Source organism: Anser brachyrhynchus, assembly GCF_964034855.1.
Source record: "Anser brachyrhynchus genome assembly, chromosome: 21".
Classification (NCBI taxonomy): Eukaryota; Metazoa; Chordata; class Aves; order Anseriformes; family Anatidae; genus Anser; species Anser brachyrhynchus.
The window spans coordinates 7,127,799-7,147,859 of NC_137714.1; the positions used below are offsets into that span (position 1 = coordinate 7,127,799).

General features: G+C 37.1%; 1 protein-coding gene across 6 annotated transcripts in view; it reads right to left on the bottom strand.

The window, feature by feature from the left end:
- Positions 1-2,797: 2,797 nt before the first annotated feature.
- GNB1 (G protein subunit beta 1) overlaps positions 2,798-20,061 on the bottom strand; it is a 45,528-nt gene continuing 28,264 nt past the window's right edge. For all 6 annotated transcript variants that reach the window (XM_080564499.1, XM_080564498.1, XM_080564500.1 and 3 more), the window contains 9 exons: positions 18,936-18,974; positions 17,529-17,635; positions 15,652-15,715; positions 13,396-13,558; positions 10,730-10,796; positions 9,036-9,237; positions 8,293-8,509; positions 4,900-5,007; positions 2,798-4,498 (listed from right to left, as the gene is read on the bottom strand). In XM_080564499.1, coding sequence (XP_080420625.1) covers positions 4,901-5,007; positions 8,293-8,509; positions 9,036-9,237; positions 10,730-10,796; positions 13,396-13,558; positions 15,652-15,715; positions 17,529-17,635; positions 18,936-18,974 — 966 coding nt within the window. In that variant the 3' untranslated portion in view covers positions 2,798-4,498; position 4,900. The remainder of the gene's footprint in view (positions 4,499-4,899; positions 5,008-8,292; positions 8,510-9,035; positions 9,238-10,729; positions 10,797-13,395; positions 13,559-15,651; positions 15,716-17,528; positions 17,636-18,935; positions 18,975-20,061) is intronic.

Sequence of the window (20,061 nt, forward strand, 5' to 3'; positions counted from 1 at the left end):
GAAACCTCAACACGTCACACTTTAGGAGAACTATTACACCTTAGAACCTAATATGGATACAAAACAACCAATGCAACTCAGGACCGTTGACTTTCTGGAGGTTATATGAAGGGGAGAAAAAATGAGCATCACTACACAAAAATCACTTACTGCTCTTTGAACCCCTTCATTACCTTCTTTTTTAAATTCCTTCCCCTCTAATTCAAATTCAGTATTACACCTACACTAAAAGCAGCATTAATCATAATAACACACAATCCTCATTTGTTTCAGACCAAGTCACACAGAACTCAGCAAGGGTGACAAGTTTTATTATTCTTTATTTACTCTGCCACTTCCCAGAAACTAGATCATTCTATTTTCAGCTCTGACAGAGCATGATTCAATCAGCAATTTTAAGTATGCTTTGCAGCTGATTTAAAACATACACTCTGGGCACTTCTCAATGGCCAACACTTAAAATGCACAGCTCAGATCTTTCTTTTACTAGCAGTAGTTCCTCAGACCTTTTAAAATACAGTCAATTTACTAAAAAATTAAAGGCCTCGTAGGGACATAGAAAACCATTAAAACTCATCACTAGGTGCTGAGATTGCAAAACCTGGTATCTCTTCTTTCACTTGACTACTTCCCCCCTGCTCCAAATGATGTCTCCAAACCCACAGATGTCCATTCTATTACCAAGAGACCCTTTCCAAATCAGGTCCAGATAACTTTAACTTCTTTTTCCACACCCACTCATTACCCATATACCTCAGATCTTGTCCACTCCTGTCATCTAACAAGCTTCGCGTTTTGTGAGTTTTACTCCATTCTTCTCTGCAAAGCTACCACTCCTCACCCCTTCATGCATTTAAAACATACTCAGGAGCCCACAACAAATAAGGAACTGCAGAAGCTGCCACTGAGGCCAAGCAGTGACAGACCACTCACAAACATCACTGTTCTCAGCTTAAGAAACCTTGCTCTAGAAGTTTGCCACCACCTCAGGGTGAAGCTGCTCTTTTGGAACCACATTCCAGTATTATCTTTAAGTTAAATCATTTCAAAGCCTATCGGAGGAGCTACGATGTTACTATGATTGCTAGATGCAAGATTACATAAGCCATTTTGACTTAGGTACAGATCCAAGCCCACTTAAAATTAAAAGCATTCAAGGCTCAGAGACTTGGCCTCATCACAAATGCAAGAGCTCAGTGCTTCTCACTTTGCACACCCATTTGTCTCAAGTAACAGCTCTCTGAATTAGGAAGCATGCGAAAATACAGATATCTAAGTAATTGAGTTTGAAGCTTTGTGTTTAACAGAAGCACTGTCCATAATGAAGAAACTGACAACTGTTAGCATTTCAAATTACTCACCCTACATGTTAACCTCTTGACACAAAAAGGTACTATCTTGGTATTTTACTGCCAGTGAAGACATTCTCAGCACGGACAGGAAACATTAATTGAACACACAGATAGAAATTAAGGGAAGTAATACAGACCATGTCTGCACTGATTTTATTATTGCCTAGACAGTCACAAACGAAACATCCATTGTAATGAAGACGTACCATGAGTGGATAAACAGCTGTACCATTTGGAACTGCAAAGACAATCTGAATTCCAAAATTTTAAGCATTTCCAGCCATATGCTACTTACCAGTGCTCTGCAGTCCAAAAACCCAAAGCTCGCAGTTACGACTGCTAGTTAAGTAATGCCACCATCATATTTTCCATACTCAGCCTTTAAAAACTTCTCCATGGAGGCTGAAAATTTCCAAGTTTGGTATGAAACCAAGCCTTCACCATGGAATTTTTCTTGGTTGATGTGAAATGAAGGAAAATCCACTCGAGTCAGATTACAAAAAGAGATTTTACCCACCAAACAAATGAAATGCCCTCAAACAGACCAATACGAAGTTGTTAAAGCAACTGCATTTCAACACCTCTAAATACTTGAGAAATTTGCTCCTGTAGGTATAAAAAGTTTTTTATTTTCTAGATATAATACTGCCTCGTGGAGATGTTTTTTCTTAATGAGCATTAAAATGGCAACTACTTACCCTTCTCAATACCTACAGTAAAGGACAGCTAATAACAAAGTTTATTTGGCGAGATCCTCAAATGGCAAGAACACAAGACACTCCACTCAACTGCTTTCCTATTAAAGGACACAAAAGTTTAAAACATTACTGAACATTTTACTGAGATTTCCTATTTCAGGTGTTCTACTTTCATATATTCCATAAAGCATTTTTGGGACGTATACCACACGAATCACACCAGCTACTTTCGTTTGTAGTCTGAGCTAAGAGAGCTCTACCAGCTGTTTTTGATTAAGTTCTTGAGAAGCCCTAGCAATCAAACCAATAAATATCCATCTTAATAATTATAATAATTAAGAATGGAGGAGGAAAAATGCCTGCAGCCACTACACTCCACATACATGTCACATCTCTCCTAAATTTTGCATTAGCATGTATCTCACATTTACACATACATTTTCAAATACTGCTGGCAACTTTTAAACATTTTTCACCAACAAAAACCATGAGGGCTTCAGTTCATCTTGCAACTGGTTTTAGCTTCAAAAACAAAACGAAAACCCCACAAACCTAAGCCTGCATCTCTTCACACACAGAGCTGAAACCTTCTAAAACAATGCATACACTGCCCAATTAAAATATTGAACAATTAAAGACTTGTTCTGGGGCTGTATAAATCTCTCTCGTATTTATTCCGTAACTCAAATTCTGCCAGAAGCAGTTTTGTGGGTAGAACAATAAGCTGCAAAACAGATCAGTCAAAACTCATGTCAAACTGCTTTATTACATCTTAAATAACATTACATTTTAATATAGTATCTATCTTGCATCCAGCTTTCTTGAAGTACACTGACTTTAAAATTAAATACAAAAGGTGAAGAGGGATACAGGGTGTGGAGAAAGCTCTACAGAGTAGTTTCATGAAAGAGAGAAAGAAGGAATTCATCTTTTATGCCAAATCCAGGCCTAACGCACAATTACAGCACATTTTTGTACAGAATGTTGCAGAGAAAACAAAATGGAGAAAAGCTACTACTGCTGCTAGGAAGGAGCATTTCTGGATACAGTGAGAAGATAGGAAAGTTTAACAGAACAATCCGCTGTCCAAACACTGCTGCTTTTAACATTTTATTTGAAAAGAAAGCCAGGAAAACCTGCTCATTACAAAAATGACTCTAATCAGATGCAAAGGACTCATCCTACAAGAGGAACTGGCTGTGAGGAACTGATTTATAAAGAAGATGGTTTAGGTTCCCTCCTCCCACACCCCAGAATCTTTGACAGCGATTGTTTGAACAGGCCGTTTCTTTAAAAAAAAAGTGACTTATCACGCTACTCCAAAACGTGCATAGCTTTGTACTTGAGTTCTTCATAGATTTATGCACAGAGTAGCAACAATAAATGAATACAGCGACAATGGTTACAGTTTTTAAACAGGTTATTTCTTCAAAGAAAAAACATCTAGAGGACTTAGTCCAATATGCACTTTTTAGCATTTCTACAGCATGCGATTCTAAGAGTAAACCCACCCAATATGGCAAACAATCAAAAAAGGTTTTTTTGTTTAACTTAGAAAGTTCAAGATCATTATTTTCAAAACATTGATTTGTACATCATTTCATACACAAAGAATTGACTCAATACCCAAGTGTAGGATAGGTCTCTTTTGAAAACAGAGATTCCTGGTTGTTGAGACTACAGGATAGTGTTAGGATATATAAATTGCCCTTTCAAGTGGACAAAACCAAAACAGATTAAAAAAATCAGTGTGGTGAGAAGAGGGGGGTAGGAGGGACCAAGGATTGCATTTGTTATCCATAAAAGGTGAAAGGATTCTTTAAACAAGCATTCATTACCTTGTACAGCATGTGCTTGGTTACCTTACTGCTTAACATTACCCTATATATGCCAAGTTTTGTGCAACAATTATTTGTGATACTAGAAAATAAAATAAAAAAAATTAGGGACTAAATTTACAGCGTTAATAACCCCCAGATGCTCTGGGCTAGGACTCCCTTGTTTTGCTCAATTAAATACATAAACAAATGTATTTAAAAAGGAAACTTGAAAAAAATCCTGCTACAAACATGACTTTAAAATTTGCAAGTGAGTGAGATAAAGTCCTTAACTTTGACTTGGAAACTACAGTGAAAGCTAACTGTTTCACAATTATGCTCAAGTATATTTTCTGGTCATGCTTTTATGATAGTGTTTGATTTTTAAATTCTCAAGACAAAAAAAAAATGGTCCCAAAAGGAATGCACAATTTCATTTTGCTTACAACACAGAAATTCTTCTTGGAAAGGTAATTGTGCTCTTCATTTCAGCAACAGGAGACGGAAAAGATCTTGCCCTTTGAAGTTGGGGAGGATGGGGGTCCAAGTTAGTATGGTTGGATTGGATATGCTATCATTTTTAATTTTCAATCGTTGGAAACTTCTTCCAGTCACGGAGTCCGCCGCTTTTCTGACACACAGAAAGATGTATTAAGAGTTGCACTTTGATAAATTCTAGTCAGGTTTCAAGTTTTGCTCTTGCTACCCACTGATGCATTCTGCCATCATCTCCCCATTTTCAAGAACACCATTTATTTACCAACCCAGACTCAAAAGACCATAGAGTCATCCCTACCAGGAAAATAAAACCTGCCATAAATAGCTGACCACAAAAACGTCATTGCATACATTAAACAAACAGCCTTCTAAAAGCAAACAAAACAAACAGCTACACTTGGTTTTTTTCCCCCATGACTTTCCTAACTTGAACTATAAGCTTATAGCATCAGCAAAAAAAGCACTGCTTGGACCTGGAAAAAAGCATCTGAACACCAAAAAAGGACAGTCTTACTTATTTTGCTGTGTACTTACTTCAGTTCCAGATCTTGAGGAAGCTGTCCCATGATCCTGTTGCCACTGCCATACCATCATCAGTCACACCTAAGCAACTGACACGGTTATCATGACCAGCAAGGACACCTATAAATAAGAACATGCAACAAACCTATTACATTGCTCTGATGATTTCTTATTTCTGTTCAAGTAACTCTGAGGCAGCCGTGTTTGGATTACTCACCCTATACATCCAAAAATTCTGAACAAGAGTGGTTTAGATTTGTAAATGCTTCTGCTTTTTCAGGCACAAACTTAGAAATAACTGGGTGGGTTTGCAAGGCAGTAACGCAGAAAATGCCTGACTCCAAAATTTTGCATATACCCTGCATTATGACCTTACTGCCTTCTTCTGAGTTGTGAAATCACTGCCTTGAAAATCCTGCCAACAGTGTCATGTTAACACAGTATAACCATGCACTGCACAGCACTTAGTATTTCCTCTCCGCAGTGGTTAAGATCAATTAAATTTTGCAAAGTTTTGAATGCACTGAACAAGAAGCTGATTTATGTTCTGAACACTGAAGCATTTTCCATCTATTTTTATCTTACTATGTTTATAGGCACTTCCAAAACTTCAACACCTACATAGTTTTTGCCAATATGGAGATCTGCTGCAAATCAATTATAGTACCATTAAAAATAAAACAACTGAGACACTAAACTAAACAGCAAAAAGGGAGCCAGCATTTACCTCTATTCCCTTTAACTGTTTCAAGGAGGTAAAAACAAAACCTACTTATGTTTGAGCTCTACACAGCCCATTGCACTGAGCTAAGATATGTTTGACAGATTGCATAACAGACCGATTAATCTTTCTGCATCAAATTACACTGCACGCAGGACTTACCTCCTTCATATTTTGGGGTTTTTCCCCTTCGTTTACTATGAAGGAAGTTTCAGTTCTCATACAAGCTAGTACATTTAAAGAATTAGTGATTTTTAACTCTTAATTCAGTGTAAAAATCACTACTTCCTACACAAGGATTCCTGATGTTTGAAAAAGTAACTGCTTTTATCAAGTGTATCAGAAATGTAAGACTGTAATACCCTTAATCTCCAGAGCCTATTAAATCTGTATACGAGTCTAAGGCTCAGCACAGGATTCTGCACTTCTGCAGCAGAAACCAAATCGTAAGTGTTGAAGTGGATGATACAATCTTCAAAAATTCAGCATGATACAGAAGCCAGCTGCCAGAGCTGACGCAAGTGCCTAGGAGTTACCTAGAATTTGCTGGGAAATAGCATTAATACATTAGAACTGACAGTCTGCCACCACCATCAGTAAGTGCTGCAATTTGATAAACCAGAGAGCGAGCCAAGAAGGCTTACACAATTTGTTCTGAACATATCAGCTACAAAGGTGTTTAATATAGAATCAGGCACTAGGCAAGTGTAAATTCTGCTCAGCAATCTAAGTCTCAGAACATTTCAATAAGCAGAAAATTTAAAGCAGTTGCTTAAATCAGTTTAAAATTTGGCAGTTAAAAAAATCGCATTTCATGAGTACACAGACTGTACAATACAGATTAGTATAAAATTTTTTCCTCATTTCTACAAGTAAGCCAGATCACCACCTCCCCTCCCATTCTTTTGTCTTCATGACGTAATTTCAAAGAAGAAATACAGGACAAAACACAATTGAGTAAGTCACAAAATTCTCTTCCCTGGTCATCTCCCTCAGTACTTTGTTATACGCCATCACCTATATGATATTTCCAGAGCAGGTGAAACACCATTTGTGAACCTAAATCTAGCTGCTAGTTGTGTAAAAGGACTTACCTGCTGATCTAATTTAATAAAGCATTAAATATTTTATTTTCACAGTGCTTAATTACAACTAATTGTAAACTAATCTAAACATTAATGGAGAGCAATTTCTCAACTCATTGCCAAGTTTTAGGTACGTACAGGCCTACATACACATTTATGGTCTCAATAATTAAAGTACAAGACTTTTGAGCTACAAATCTCAACACACAGGTGAGGCTGATTTCAACAAATGCATTTCAGTATTTCAGTAATTGCATTTGGCATCATTAACTTGCAAATAGAACCAAATGCTGTTAATGTGTCCACAGTTCCAATTTCTCAGCACTAGTAAAAACTGTCATGAATTCTGGAAGAAAGAGTAAAATCTGAGTGCTAAGACAAAGCTGATAAATTAAGAAATCAAATGGAAATTACTTAGGTGTAGTCCAGGGTTACATATTCATATCTTTTCTACCTTTAGTACACAGTCCTCTCAAAGCAGTAAGTCAATTTGCACCAAATAACGTGCTTGGAACTAATCCTTCCAACTCCACACAAAGGGATATTCTGCTTGGTTGGTGGTTTTTGTTTGCTTTTAAAGCAGACCTATGTAATTTTAAAAGCCCAGAAACACTTTATTCAGTAACAGAGTAGGCTCCCGTCATCATCCCCTGTTCTGATACAACCAGCAACACATTTGTGACATAATGTGTACTTTTTCTCCTTTTTTCTAATAGAAGTTTTGATTTTAAAGAACTCCAGTTAAATTATCTGAACTTTTGGGACATATAATTCCTATTCACTTCCTCAAGAGTGAATCTGCACAATCATTTTATTCTGTTGTCCCTACAGTTACCGCTACAAATAAATATCATAAAAGATACGTTTACTTAAGTAGCCACATTGATGAGTAGCAAAATTCTTACAAAAGAGGTAGATTGCCTGATGTGGCAACACCTTCAGTGATCCTTTTATTAGCCCATGCTAAAGTGTCAGTTGGTTTCTACTTTAAAAACTCACACGAAATAACTAAGGAGTATATTTTAATAAAACCTTTCTGGCAGAAATGTTTAGTGTACAAATGATTTTGGAAATGATGAAAATCAATGAACCCAAACTGCTGCTTGACAACTACAATACCATAAAATCAATGCAACTGTTCAGTGGAATATGAAACATCTGACAGCATTTGATAGCTTATCCACTTCCAACTTGTACTATTTCTGTAAGCTGCTCTGTCAATTGCTGAAGTCAGGCAACAGTAAGACCTCCATAGAGGAGATGGTAGACAGTATGTTGAATTGCTTTGAACAACTCATGTAAAACAACGCCATGGGCTAAATAAAATAAAAATACGTATAGCCCCCCCATCTCCAAAACCTTGTTTTTAATGGCAGTCTTCCTGTTCTCAACCATCCCTTGTTCCCTTTCATCATTCAAAAGTATTCCAATCAATTTGTTATTATCGGTAAGCCATATTTACACTGCTCGTCATCTTAAAACAGGCTATCACTGAGTTCTGAAGTTGAGACAGGGACTGTTAACAAATCTGCACATAATGTCACAGCTCACACATTCAGAATGTCACTGTTTCTCATATTTAAAACCAAATATGTTTACCTGCTCTATCAGCTTTCAGTGTATCCCACACGTTGCAGTTAAAGTCATCATAACCAGCTAGGAGGAGACGTCCACTCTTGGAAAATGCTACAGAGGTGATGCCACAGATGATGTTATCGTGTGAATAAACCATTAGTTCCTGATCAGCCCGAAGATCAAAAAGCCTGCATGTAGCATCATCTGAGCCTGTGGCAAATGCATTGCCATTGGGGAAGAACTTCAGTGAGGGGCAGAAGGGAATAGGAATAAAAAAAAAGACAAAAGATTGCAAATTAATTTCAAAGTAGCTGACAAAATGGACAAATTACTCAAAAGCTGCCACGTACATTATACCTGGAAGACAGAGAAGTTAAAAATTAAAAAAAAGCTTTTCATCTGGCACTCAAGTATAGAGCCCATCACCTCCAAAGTACTCCACAGCTGTGTGTTTGGAATAGAACTTTACCCTAGCTCCCAAGTTGGACTTGATGTCTGCCTCTTTGACTATATTATTTTGTAGGGACCAAGTACAATAAGAAAGCAGCAATAAAGAATGTTCCCCTCTCCACTACTGGCATATGGGCAAAAACAGTGAAGTAATTAATAACAAGTGTAGAAAAACTACCTTAGTCACCATTTCCACTTACCACAATGGATATCTAGCTGTGGAGAACTACACCACACAGTATATGCTTAATAGCTGAGACAAAAGCAATATAAAACCAGATTTAAATCCCATGTCCTCTGTTCAAACTGATACTTACACAAATGGCGTTGATATCCGACTCATGGCCAGTGAAGGTTTGCCGACACATTCCTTCTCTAACATCCCACAGTTTGGCAGAGGCATCACAGGCACCAGAAACAAAACACCGGGCATCGGGAGCAAGAGACAAACTCATGACATCTCCAGTGTGCCCAGTAAATGTAGTTGTCTGCTGACCAGTTTCTATGTCCCAGAGAGCGCTTGAAAAAAATAATTAAAAAGGCAAAAATCAACACATTCATGTTATCTTTCGTGCTCCATTAGAAAGTCTATACAGCAGATTTCATCTAAACCTGTTAATTTCTCTTCTAAAAAGAGAATGTCCATGAAGTATTAATAAAAATATATTGAGAGTACAAAAACAGACATTCTTTGCTGAACTACTTAGCTATGTTACACAATAATTGTACATAGCAGATTTTAAAAGTCATCTTCAATTTTTAAGATATTGGTGTTTTTAAAACGCAGAACAGGGGGAAAAAAAGGACTAATCTTCATGGCTGTTTATACACAGAGCTCCTGAGCCATGGCAATGACTTCACTGTCCAGTGGATAAAGTAGCAGCTGTAAGGCTACAGCAGTAGTTGAGTCAGCCTCCTTTTTATAATATCACTGTGAATGTATAACTTTGTGAATTATGTTTGTTGTCTTAAAGCCACATTTTCCCCAAGACAGCAAAATCACTACTACTCTGATCAAAGAGCGTAAAAGAATGAAACAATGCAACTATCCCTTTAATTTGTCTAATTTCTCAAACCAAATCCATCAGCAACAGGTTTGCAAATAGAAGATCGTGGTACTTCGTCACTCTCAGAGCCTGGCTGATCCGAGGTGCTATCAAGGACAAATTTATCCAGACAACCATCAAGTTACTATGATAACTCCTGAAGCAGTTGTATAATCTTTTAGAAGAGCCTTGTTTTAACAGATCCTGTTTGTTGTTGGTGGTGTGTTGTTGTTTTTTTTTTTTTTTTTTAATGAAAACTATATTTAGGAATCTTTCAGTATAAAAACAAATGTCTATATTCAATAGCTACTCAAAATCAGTGGACTAATAGATGGGTCTTCAAAGAGACTGACATTGTGTAGGAGAGGTATATATTAGACAACCTTTGCTGTAAGAACTGCTGCCTGGGAGAGCTGCATTGCTTTTAAGAAGCAGATATAATAGAAAAATTGATGAAAAGAAGATTGAGACCTTTTTTGTTCCGAAACTAGTATTTATTAAGACAAACACCTACATTCTCCTCAAAAAAAACCCATCTGCTGTCACCATAGAATATTTTCTAGGAGCTCTTCTGAATAGTAGCATTTTGTATTAAAAACATCCAAATATGACTTTCAAGAAAAAGTAATGAAAACTGAATACTGAAGTACTTGGAGAAGAGTCACTAGTCTAGTATACTGATTTCTGAAAGCCAAATAGTTATACTAAAAATTACCACATACCATCTTATCAGAAAGAATTAGGTCAGGCTCTTCAGAACATGGGCATAACTGAACAGCCAAAGCTAAAACACTTGAAAGACCATGTTTTCCATTATTAGTAATAACATGACATATGAGCAATAATCAATCATGTTGAATCTTCTGGATGACTATCAGCTTTATGAAGAATTAGGTTTTCTTCAATATCAGAGTTTAAATGTGAAAAGTCTTCACTAGCAATCATGTCACAATTTTACTGCTTACCAAGTGGTGTCGCCAGAGCTGGTAACTATTTGATTATCATCCAAGAAACGACAGCATGACAAGTATCCTGAAAGCAAAATATGTTGATCAATAAAATCAGAGACTACTCTTCACACTGCATATAGACTTAGATGTTCCTTCTTCCTCCCCTGGAGGTGCTGCAAGATGTTGCTACTATACATAAAACACACCACAGACAATTTTTACACAGGAACCTTGGAAATTTGAGACAAAATATATTTAGGCTCTCTACAGGCCATGCCCAATTCAACCAGTATAGTAATACATTAGTATCAGCAAATTGATCTAAACAAACACACAGAAGAAAATTACTGAAGTAGGGGTCTGAAAATATCTTACTGGTTTTTCTTTTGGTAGAAAGTGGGCAGAGGAGGAGAAGGGGAGAGAGAAAGAGAGATGGAATAGCGAGGCAAACCTCTCAAATCCACCGGCCAACCTGGACAGAAGTACAGGTTATCTGGCACTGTACACTGAACTTCCTAAGAAAGTGGATCTTTACAACATCCAGGAGCAACAAGTGTTTTTGGCACGGACTGGATCACACAGCTATTGAAAAAAAAAAACTACATTCTTGGTCAGTACAAAGAAGCAAAGAATTATCTGAATGCTGTGAACCTTCTTTCTACTGAAGGACCAGATGCCAAGCTATCAACATAGCAACTCTGGTTACAAAATCAGTCTGTCCCAGCCACCTCTACGTCAGTGTGTTTTCTAAAGCACAATCAATCTTCTGAAAATTTAAGCTATGGCAAAGTAGGAAAATTTGTAAACATCGGCTTCCAGCTATAGGTGTTGTGCAATTCACCAACAGAAAAGCAGCTCATTAAAACTGCTCCTTTGAGAAGACTGCACATGAATTGGTCAGGTCTCAAATGTATTCTCTTGATTTCCCTTGCATTACAAGGGAATTCTGCCTTGTGTTATGCAAAAATCCATGTTTTCCCATCTATAAATACAGCATATAACCTTAAAAAGACCATTAAACAGCTGGAGCACCACAGAAATAATGCTCTTTTTATTGCTAAAGCCTTTTATATGCATACACAAGGCCACTCACTGAAAGCCAAAGCTCCCTGTGTCCAAAGATCATTCCAATTCTCCTTGTGCCCTGAAAGGGGTTTGTGTGGTGGGGAGAGGACCTCCTAATAAATCACTTTAAGTGGTCACATCACAACCACTATTATTATCTGAAGGTCCAATCAACATTGCTTTCCCACACCCTCGACTCCACCCCGAGGGTACAGAATTCTTCTAAATTACATGAATCATACCACAGAAGAAAACCCACTGAAAGAAAATTAAATAGCAGTAAGCCCACTTTAATACACCTTCAACTTTTTCTGTATAAAAATTCATTAATGTACAACTATTCATTTCTGAGTAACTTTAGTTTCCTTCAAAGAGTAGTCTTCGTGCCATTTTCTTTACCCTGTAACTAGAGGTTTGATGAGACAGAAAAAACAGCCAGACACAGAATCCACCTGATGCTTTCTCCAAAGAACCATTAAAGGTTTTCTCCAGAGCCAAGCTGGCAACCTCTAGAGCAATCCGTGTCTGTTTTGCTGCATTTCGGATTACACTTTTTGTGGAAACAAAAAGACAAGAAAAATGACGTGCAGCTTCTCAACTGCAGCCTTACAGATGAATCCCTTTCTCGGATTTCTGGAGGAATTACTGATTCTGCAAAAAAAAAGCAAACTACTGATGTGTTTTACAGGCTCAGTACTTCACTAGGACTCTACAAGATACAAGAACACACATATAGCCAGAATTTTCATTTCCAGTGGAGTTTAAGAAACACCCACCCACCTCCCACCCCTCCTCTGAAAAAATTCCAATCCCATTCACCAAAAAAAAAGCAAACTGTCCATTATCAGACAATATACAAAAGCAGTTCACACTTGGCAGGTGCTCATCTCCCTTAACTGCATTGTTTAGGGAGCAGAGAGTATCTTCATTCAGCTATTTTGCTTTTAAAGGTACTTTGTGACAATGAGCTTCTTGGATCAGAAAGAAGAAATTTCAACTCATCCCCTAAACTAAAAAAAATTTAAAAAAATCAAAAAACTTCGCAACAACTGTGTTTCTATAGTCCTTCTTACCTAGCTAGATGAATTCTGCTTCATCTGTCACTAACAGAACCTTGCAGCTGCTGTTTACAGCCTAATTAAACTGGCGAAGCCTACAAGGCTACCTTTCTTGCCTCACTCACATGACAGCCCACCTTAGAAACAGAAACTTAAGGTAAAAATTAGGGTACTGTATTTTAGGCAAAAAGGAGGAAAATCAATTATCATCCAAGCAGTTAAAACTGAAACAGCTGTATAAGGCTTGTGACTACCAGTGGCTAAGGACCAAACAAGTAATTCAACGTACTTTTAAAAGCAACAGCATAAAAGCTAGTAAAGCTGGAAGCAAGAGGAGAAAATCGTTTAGAAAATGTGTTTTGTAATTACATCTCCCTTTCCGATAAATTCCAAAAACACAGCAGAGGGACTAACACACAGAAGAGTTTGAACAACTTATTAACAAAGCCATACCACACCAGGCAGTAAAATAACATTCCAATGAAACTTGAACAGATTTAAAAAAAAACAATCTGCACCATGTACTTAGGTAACTTAGATCACTGAGTAGGTACTCACCTGTGTGACCAGCTAGTTCACGGCTGACACGTACATTCCCTTCACGAGTTTTCAAGTTATAGATGGAACAGATGTTATCAAGACCACCACAAGCCACATAATTTCCAGAAGGAGCATATGCACAAGTCATGACCCAAGATGAACGCAGGGGAATAGCATGCACCTGAAACAGATACATTAAATCCTTCATCTGCAGAACAACTCATTCAGTACTTCCCCATCAGGAGGTTTTCATCTCCCTCTCTCTCAAGCCACACATCTTTTGGTCAAAAGCACAAGAAGAAAATAAATAGCTTGTAAGACCGAGTAATGATGTAATTAAAACCTTGGATTTGCCTTTCCTGAATTCAGTTTAATCAGCAATTTTGGTAAAAACTAAATGATTTCATTTCAGTGCTCTGATTACTATTGGTTTGTAATAGGTTCAGGAAAATATTGACTTCCAAGTACAGTCAGCAGAACTGCCAATTCCAGGCTTAGATGCTATGCTGTGAATGAACAAGTGAGGAAATTGCTACTCTCGCTGCCATTTAAATCCTTCTTTGGAAATCCACTGCAAGCAATCAGACTTTGTATTTAAATAACTCCCCATGTTTCCTTGTCATTCTGTGCTCAACAAAACTTTATAAAAAATATTGAAACCAAACATTTTCTATCTTGTTAATTTATTGCATTCATCCTTCAAATTTGTTCATAACATCTTTGAGAAAGGGATCATATCCTTATGTATATCGTGAGCTCCCATGCAATATTCACAATGCTCTCACATTTCTGAAGTAAATAGCAAAGACTAGTGTCTGGTCCTCCACTGCTACAGTTAGCAGTGATGCAGCAGTGATCAGCAGTTAGAGAACAATACTGTGCTAACAACATGACCAGATCTTTTTCAGAAGTTTTCTAACAAGGAACTACCTAGAATATTTACCTTGAGTCACTTATCTTATCATGCGGAAAAGATCTTTTTATGACAGCTGTGTTACATCCACTCTGTGCTGCAATGGCCAAGAAACATCTGCAGGCTATCATTCAAATGTTTTGCATCAACTACTTCCAGGTGCTACCCAGACAAATTTAATACTGTTTTAACACCAAGCTATTTGTTAGCTGTAATTCCAGGTGGTTTTTTGTTTGTTTAAGAACAGAGCAAAACCAACAAAACCCACACAACTCAGTCACTATTTCACTGAACCAATCTTGCCAACAGTTATGGGGGGAGATGTTTCCAGCAGCTGAGGAGTTCCATCTCTGATTCTAGTAAAAAAAAATATCCGTCTGGTACCAAACTCTGATTCCATTCCATCTAGATAAGACAGCTGCTCTCTGCCTTTTGGTGATGCCATGGATTAATTAACATTCATATCAAAGTAGGAGATACTAATACAGAAATAATGGTGCACAGTGATTATTTTAGCATCTTCCAGTTCTGTTGCAGTCATTTAAAACCCATTTACCTAGGGGTTAGGGTCAAAAAAAAAAAGAGCATAAAAGCAAAAAATGGAAGGTTTATTTTTATTTTGCAAACAGTATTATTATTCTTTAGTAAAGCTATGGATTCAATAATTTCACAACTTAACAGATTTTAGTCATCCCAGCTTTAGGAGTTACTATTGCAAGTGTTTGTTTCTGCTTCCCCTCTGCAGCATGCCATTAGCTTATGCACATTGGCAAAATTGCTTATAAGGCTCTGATATGAACCAAGTCAGGAAAATTTGTTTGGAAAAGTCAATTCCATGCTCCTGTGTCCAAGAGGCTTAAGTATCCCTCCCAACTGAAGTCAAAGGGGCAGCATGCGAACTGTTGCTAGCCCTTTTAACTGTAACTATAACCACTAAATACCAACCAGTGTCATGTGAAAGTAAAAGTAATTCTCGTCTGCATCATATGACTGCAGCCAGGAAATGACGACACATATTTCAGGTCTTTCAATCCTTCACTGCAGACAACAAATTACCATGGCTATTCTTAAACCTCTATTTTGGTGCAACATGCTGATTACTTCTTGCTCTTTGTTGATCAGTGATTCTGCAGCATCAAAATAAATCAAAGCAGTCCCTTGAACTATTTTGTTGTTTTCTGTTTGTGGTGCACATTTTCATATACAACACACTTAGGATACTGCTATATTCTTTATTGGTTTAGAAAAGTCAAAATTTAGGCTTCTGACTACAAAAGTAATGCAGCCAAAATCATGACAGATGATCCTTCCTTCCTTCTATTAACAATTGAATTATATAGCAACACACCAGTTAATCTTACCTTGTTTGTAGTATAGCTGTCCCAAATTATAAGTTTGCCATCCTGGGAGGCACTAACTAGAAGCCTAGAGAGGAAACAGGAGGTAAACACAATCATTGCAGGAGGACAAAGGGGAACACATTTTGATGGCAATTGTCTCCACTATCAAAACCAAGGTACTTGAAACCATTTAAGTATAGCGTGTCATTACTCAATTCTAGTTATTAGCACCAGAAAGATTATTTTGGATGCCATCAACTTTAAGTGATGAATACTGTGCAAATATGTCATGGGACACCAACATGTCCACACATTCAGATTTCAGAAAGACGGTCACCACATAACAAGCATCTCAATCATGAAAACTGAGGCAGAAATGTCGCATGGAATTGGTGCTTGTGTGTTCTAGACACAGGTTTCAGATTCACTGAGTCGGGAAAACAAGTTGATGGTATAGATTCCCATTTTCCTGTTTGTAGGACAGGAGTTAAAATTTTAAGCTGTCCAAAAAGCCTGAATCAATGTCAGCACTGAAATACAAAGGAAATAAAAATGAAATGCAGTGAAGATATCACTAACGGAAGAGGTAGCTTTAGGAAGATTTTTTTTTTTTTAGTTTATTTTTTAAATCAACACCTCACTCCACACTCAGCAACTGTTTGACACATGAGGTTCTAGTTAATTGTTCAGAACTCTCTTACATGCTTTTACTATGTTTAAAGATAGATGGGAATACTGGCATGAAACATCTGCTTGGCCTTTTCTAACTAAATTCAGATACAATAGTCCAGTACAGTATTCAAATTTGTTCCATGCCTCTTCCTCTCTGACCATTTCCAGCTGAAAAGTGCAGTGCAATCACTGAAGTGCTCGTGTGGCTTTGCCTTTTTTTTTTTGATCTAGGTTATATTTTACAGCTGTTATGATTTATGATGCACTTTTGCCAGACAAGAGATTGAATCCCTGTCTTTTAAATAACTGATAAAACAAAGAGCGCTAGAAGTAATGAATTCCACATTCCTGTGAGACGAGCTTCTTTCACAGGCACAGGAAAACTAAGGCACAAAACCCTACCAAGTTTAACTCATCATGTAACAATTGTCCATTCCAATTTTTAATTACTAAGCAATTCAGAAGCTGAAAGTGGAACATCACAAATTATTTTCCATTTACATAATGCATATTTTACTTTGTTAAGCACTTGGCTACTTTGTTTTAGTGGTTTCCCTGTACACATACACATAAGAGTTCGTGCAATTCCTTCACACAGCACAGCTCGTTTACACAAATTTGATAGAAAGTAACTTTAATGATATCAACCCTCCTTTCTACTCTGTTCTGAGTAGAAAGAGGCTAGCTGTTAAATTCCTTTCTCGTAACTTAAAAATTCGTTAGGGGAAAAAGAATTTATCCATCCCTGCAAGGAAGCAGCAACAGGGTCTTAACTGAAGTTTGAAGATTTGCTGTCATTAGTGTGCCTTAAAATCCTTGTAAAGAAAAGAAAACGAAAGTAGCTGACACTGGCATCATTTAGCTTCTCTCTAGACTGAACATTAGCAGTTAGCAAGAAGAATTTAAGGGGAAAAAAAAAACACAACAAGAAATGGTGAGACCTGCTGTATCACCACATTTCCTCAGAATTCACGTGGTACCTCAACTATATTTTTTGGGCAAGCAGACATAACTGGTATTCTGGCAACAAATTTATTCTCATGAAAAAAATATGCAAGTCAGGAAGAAAAAAGTGATATTAATAGTTTCTGAGTTCTCCCGGCTGCCTGAATTCTCTTGGAACTAGTGGTTCCTAGTGGTAGAACAGGTAAATAACATTTCTGTGCACTCAACTTTCCAAAGCACAGTGAAGCCCAATGATCCAGTTCTGTATCACTAACACCCACCTGGAATCAGTCCCCCAGTGCATTGCATAAATTTTAGCCAGGTGTCCCCGGAGCGTTCTTCTAGTGCGCATTTGAATTCTCCCCACTGGGTCAATATTGGCTGTGATCTGTAATTAGAATTGTGTCATACCCTCAATTTTTCACTACACAGTTCCAAGTAACACATCATAAATAATCACATTTAAATGAGCATTGCAATGTAAATCAGGAAGTCTTACATTTTGAATATTGACTGATTTTTTAATGCCTAGCAGGTACTTCATTTTACAGAGTACTTGCTTATTTATCAAGCAAAAAGATCTGCTCTAGATGCAGCCTCTCTATAACACTTATAGAAACTATCCGAAATTACTTTGTTTTGGTGGTATCGTCTTAGACTTCTAAGACTTCAGATCTCTGATGGAAGGGGTTTCTCCTTTTGGATAATTTTTTTTTTCTACAAGGGAGTGCAATGTGTTGGGCTTTAGACATGCCTCTACTTTTGTTGGATGAATAAGTAACTTGCTTTCAGACCCAGACAACCTTCCCTTCTAAATATTGGAATATTAAATTCAGAGTACTCCTGTTTTATTTTAACTTTTGGAAGATAGAAGTAAGCTCTGGAATAGGTAAATAGCAAAGTGAGGAAGTAATCAGTTTAGCCGTCCTTTGGCTGTTAAGTTTAACATAAATGAGTTCTCCAGCCTGGAAAAAAACATCAGTTAAAACAGCACACATTTCCAGTAATATATAATGAGTACACATCACAACAAATCCAAGAGTTTGCAAATTTGTTTTATGGATAAAGTTTGCATACTTCTCTCTCCGTGTTGCAGAATTATTTAGCAAGTGCATTTGAGCAAAGGTCTCTGCTTCTTTTCAAAGGCCATCAGAACAGTTCAGGCCTCAAATGAACAGGTAAAAGCATTTCCCTTACACAACTCTTCATGATGGACCTCCCCTATTAATAATACTGAGTTGTTTGTGGTTTTTTTTTTTTTTTGGCAGGGGTGGTTTGGATTTTTTTTGCATACTTTCACCCTGGAAAATTATGTGTTCAACCTGGAACACCGTACCTCACAAACTAAGATACATATGTTCACATAATGTTGGTATTACTCTTTTTTACTTAGTATTTTGGTGATATTTTAAATGAATGAACTGACAAATCACTTCTGTACCAACACATTTAAATCAGACACACGGATTAGCGAACTCTCAAGTAAACAGACTGAAGTAGGTAGCAAGAATAAACTGATACGTGATATATGTAGAAAAACAAGCAAATACTAGTCACCTCGGCCAATGACATAATCCACAGCAGACTAAGTTCTCCCCAGGTTTCAAGATTTACTTCACTTATCTTTTTATACCATATTTCCTTTTCATAAAGGAGACAGATTTTCATTTATAAACTCAAATGCTTACCTGAGCCAAGGTGGCATCTGCACATGCTTTTCTAGCATCCTGCAACAGAAGAAAGAAATCAGAGAAAGTTCTGCACATTTATTTGTGCTCTACTTCCATTTTGTAAAGTTAATCAAGTCCTCACAAAATAGGGTTCAGAGAGCATTTTGGCTTGTTATCCAGAGGGGACCCATCCTAACCCCAGCACGAACATAACATGACAGACTGCTGTCGAAATATGCTGAGCATTTGAAACTTCCTTGTCATGAAACCTATTACCCAACAAAAGATCCCAGACATAATGAAATGCAGCATTTACTATGTTCCATAAATAAATAATGAATACAGGAGATGCATCCATTTCTCAAACTAGTTAAGATACACAAATTACCCTTTTGTTAGCAAACTGTCAGACAACAGCACCTTGCTTGAACAGAATCAGCTCAGAGGGGCTCAGCTGTTTTAGTTATGTGGGATTTTTCAATTTCAACTCTAAATAACCATAACCATTTTAAGCAGATACTGAAAAGAAACAAAGCTTTTCCATTACTACCTAAAAGTGGTAAACAAGAGTTAACGACACTAAGTGCACAACTGGAATTTTCTTCTTACGAATAGTAAAAAAAAAAAAAAAGTTATTAAAGGGAAAAACAAAAAATTTGGATCTTCTGCTCAGCAATATTGAATTTCCTTTTCCTAATGCGGATCTGATGCAATCCCATTTGCTTTCCAGCTGTTTGAATATCCCTTTACCAGAAAAACTGATAAATCAGGAAGAATCTGACAAAAACTCAACATGGACTGATACAGATGAGACAAGTATATGCGACTGCAAGGGAGAAAAATGAAGAAAACAAAGCTGCTATCTGAAACCATGAAAATCTGAGAGAAAAGTTCCTGAACCATAGAAGGAAGTAGAAAAAACACGTCTAAGAAAAAGAAAACAAGCTCAATAACTTCATTTTTGCTGTAAGAACTACTGGGTAATAGAATAGTTTTCCAGAGGAAATACTTTGGGGCTTTTTGTTCAGACTTAGTGGATATTTTTTCTGCCTAGGAACACAAACTTCAGAGAATTATTCCAGGCTAGCAGTGGGGAAAACAAATTGAAGAGGCTTGTGCAGATATTCCCGTGAAGTGCACATGA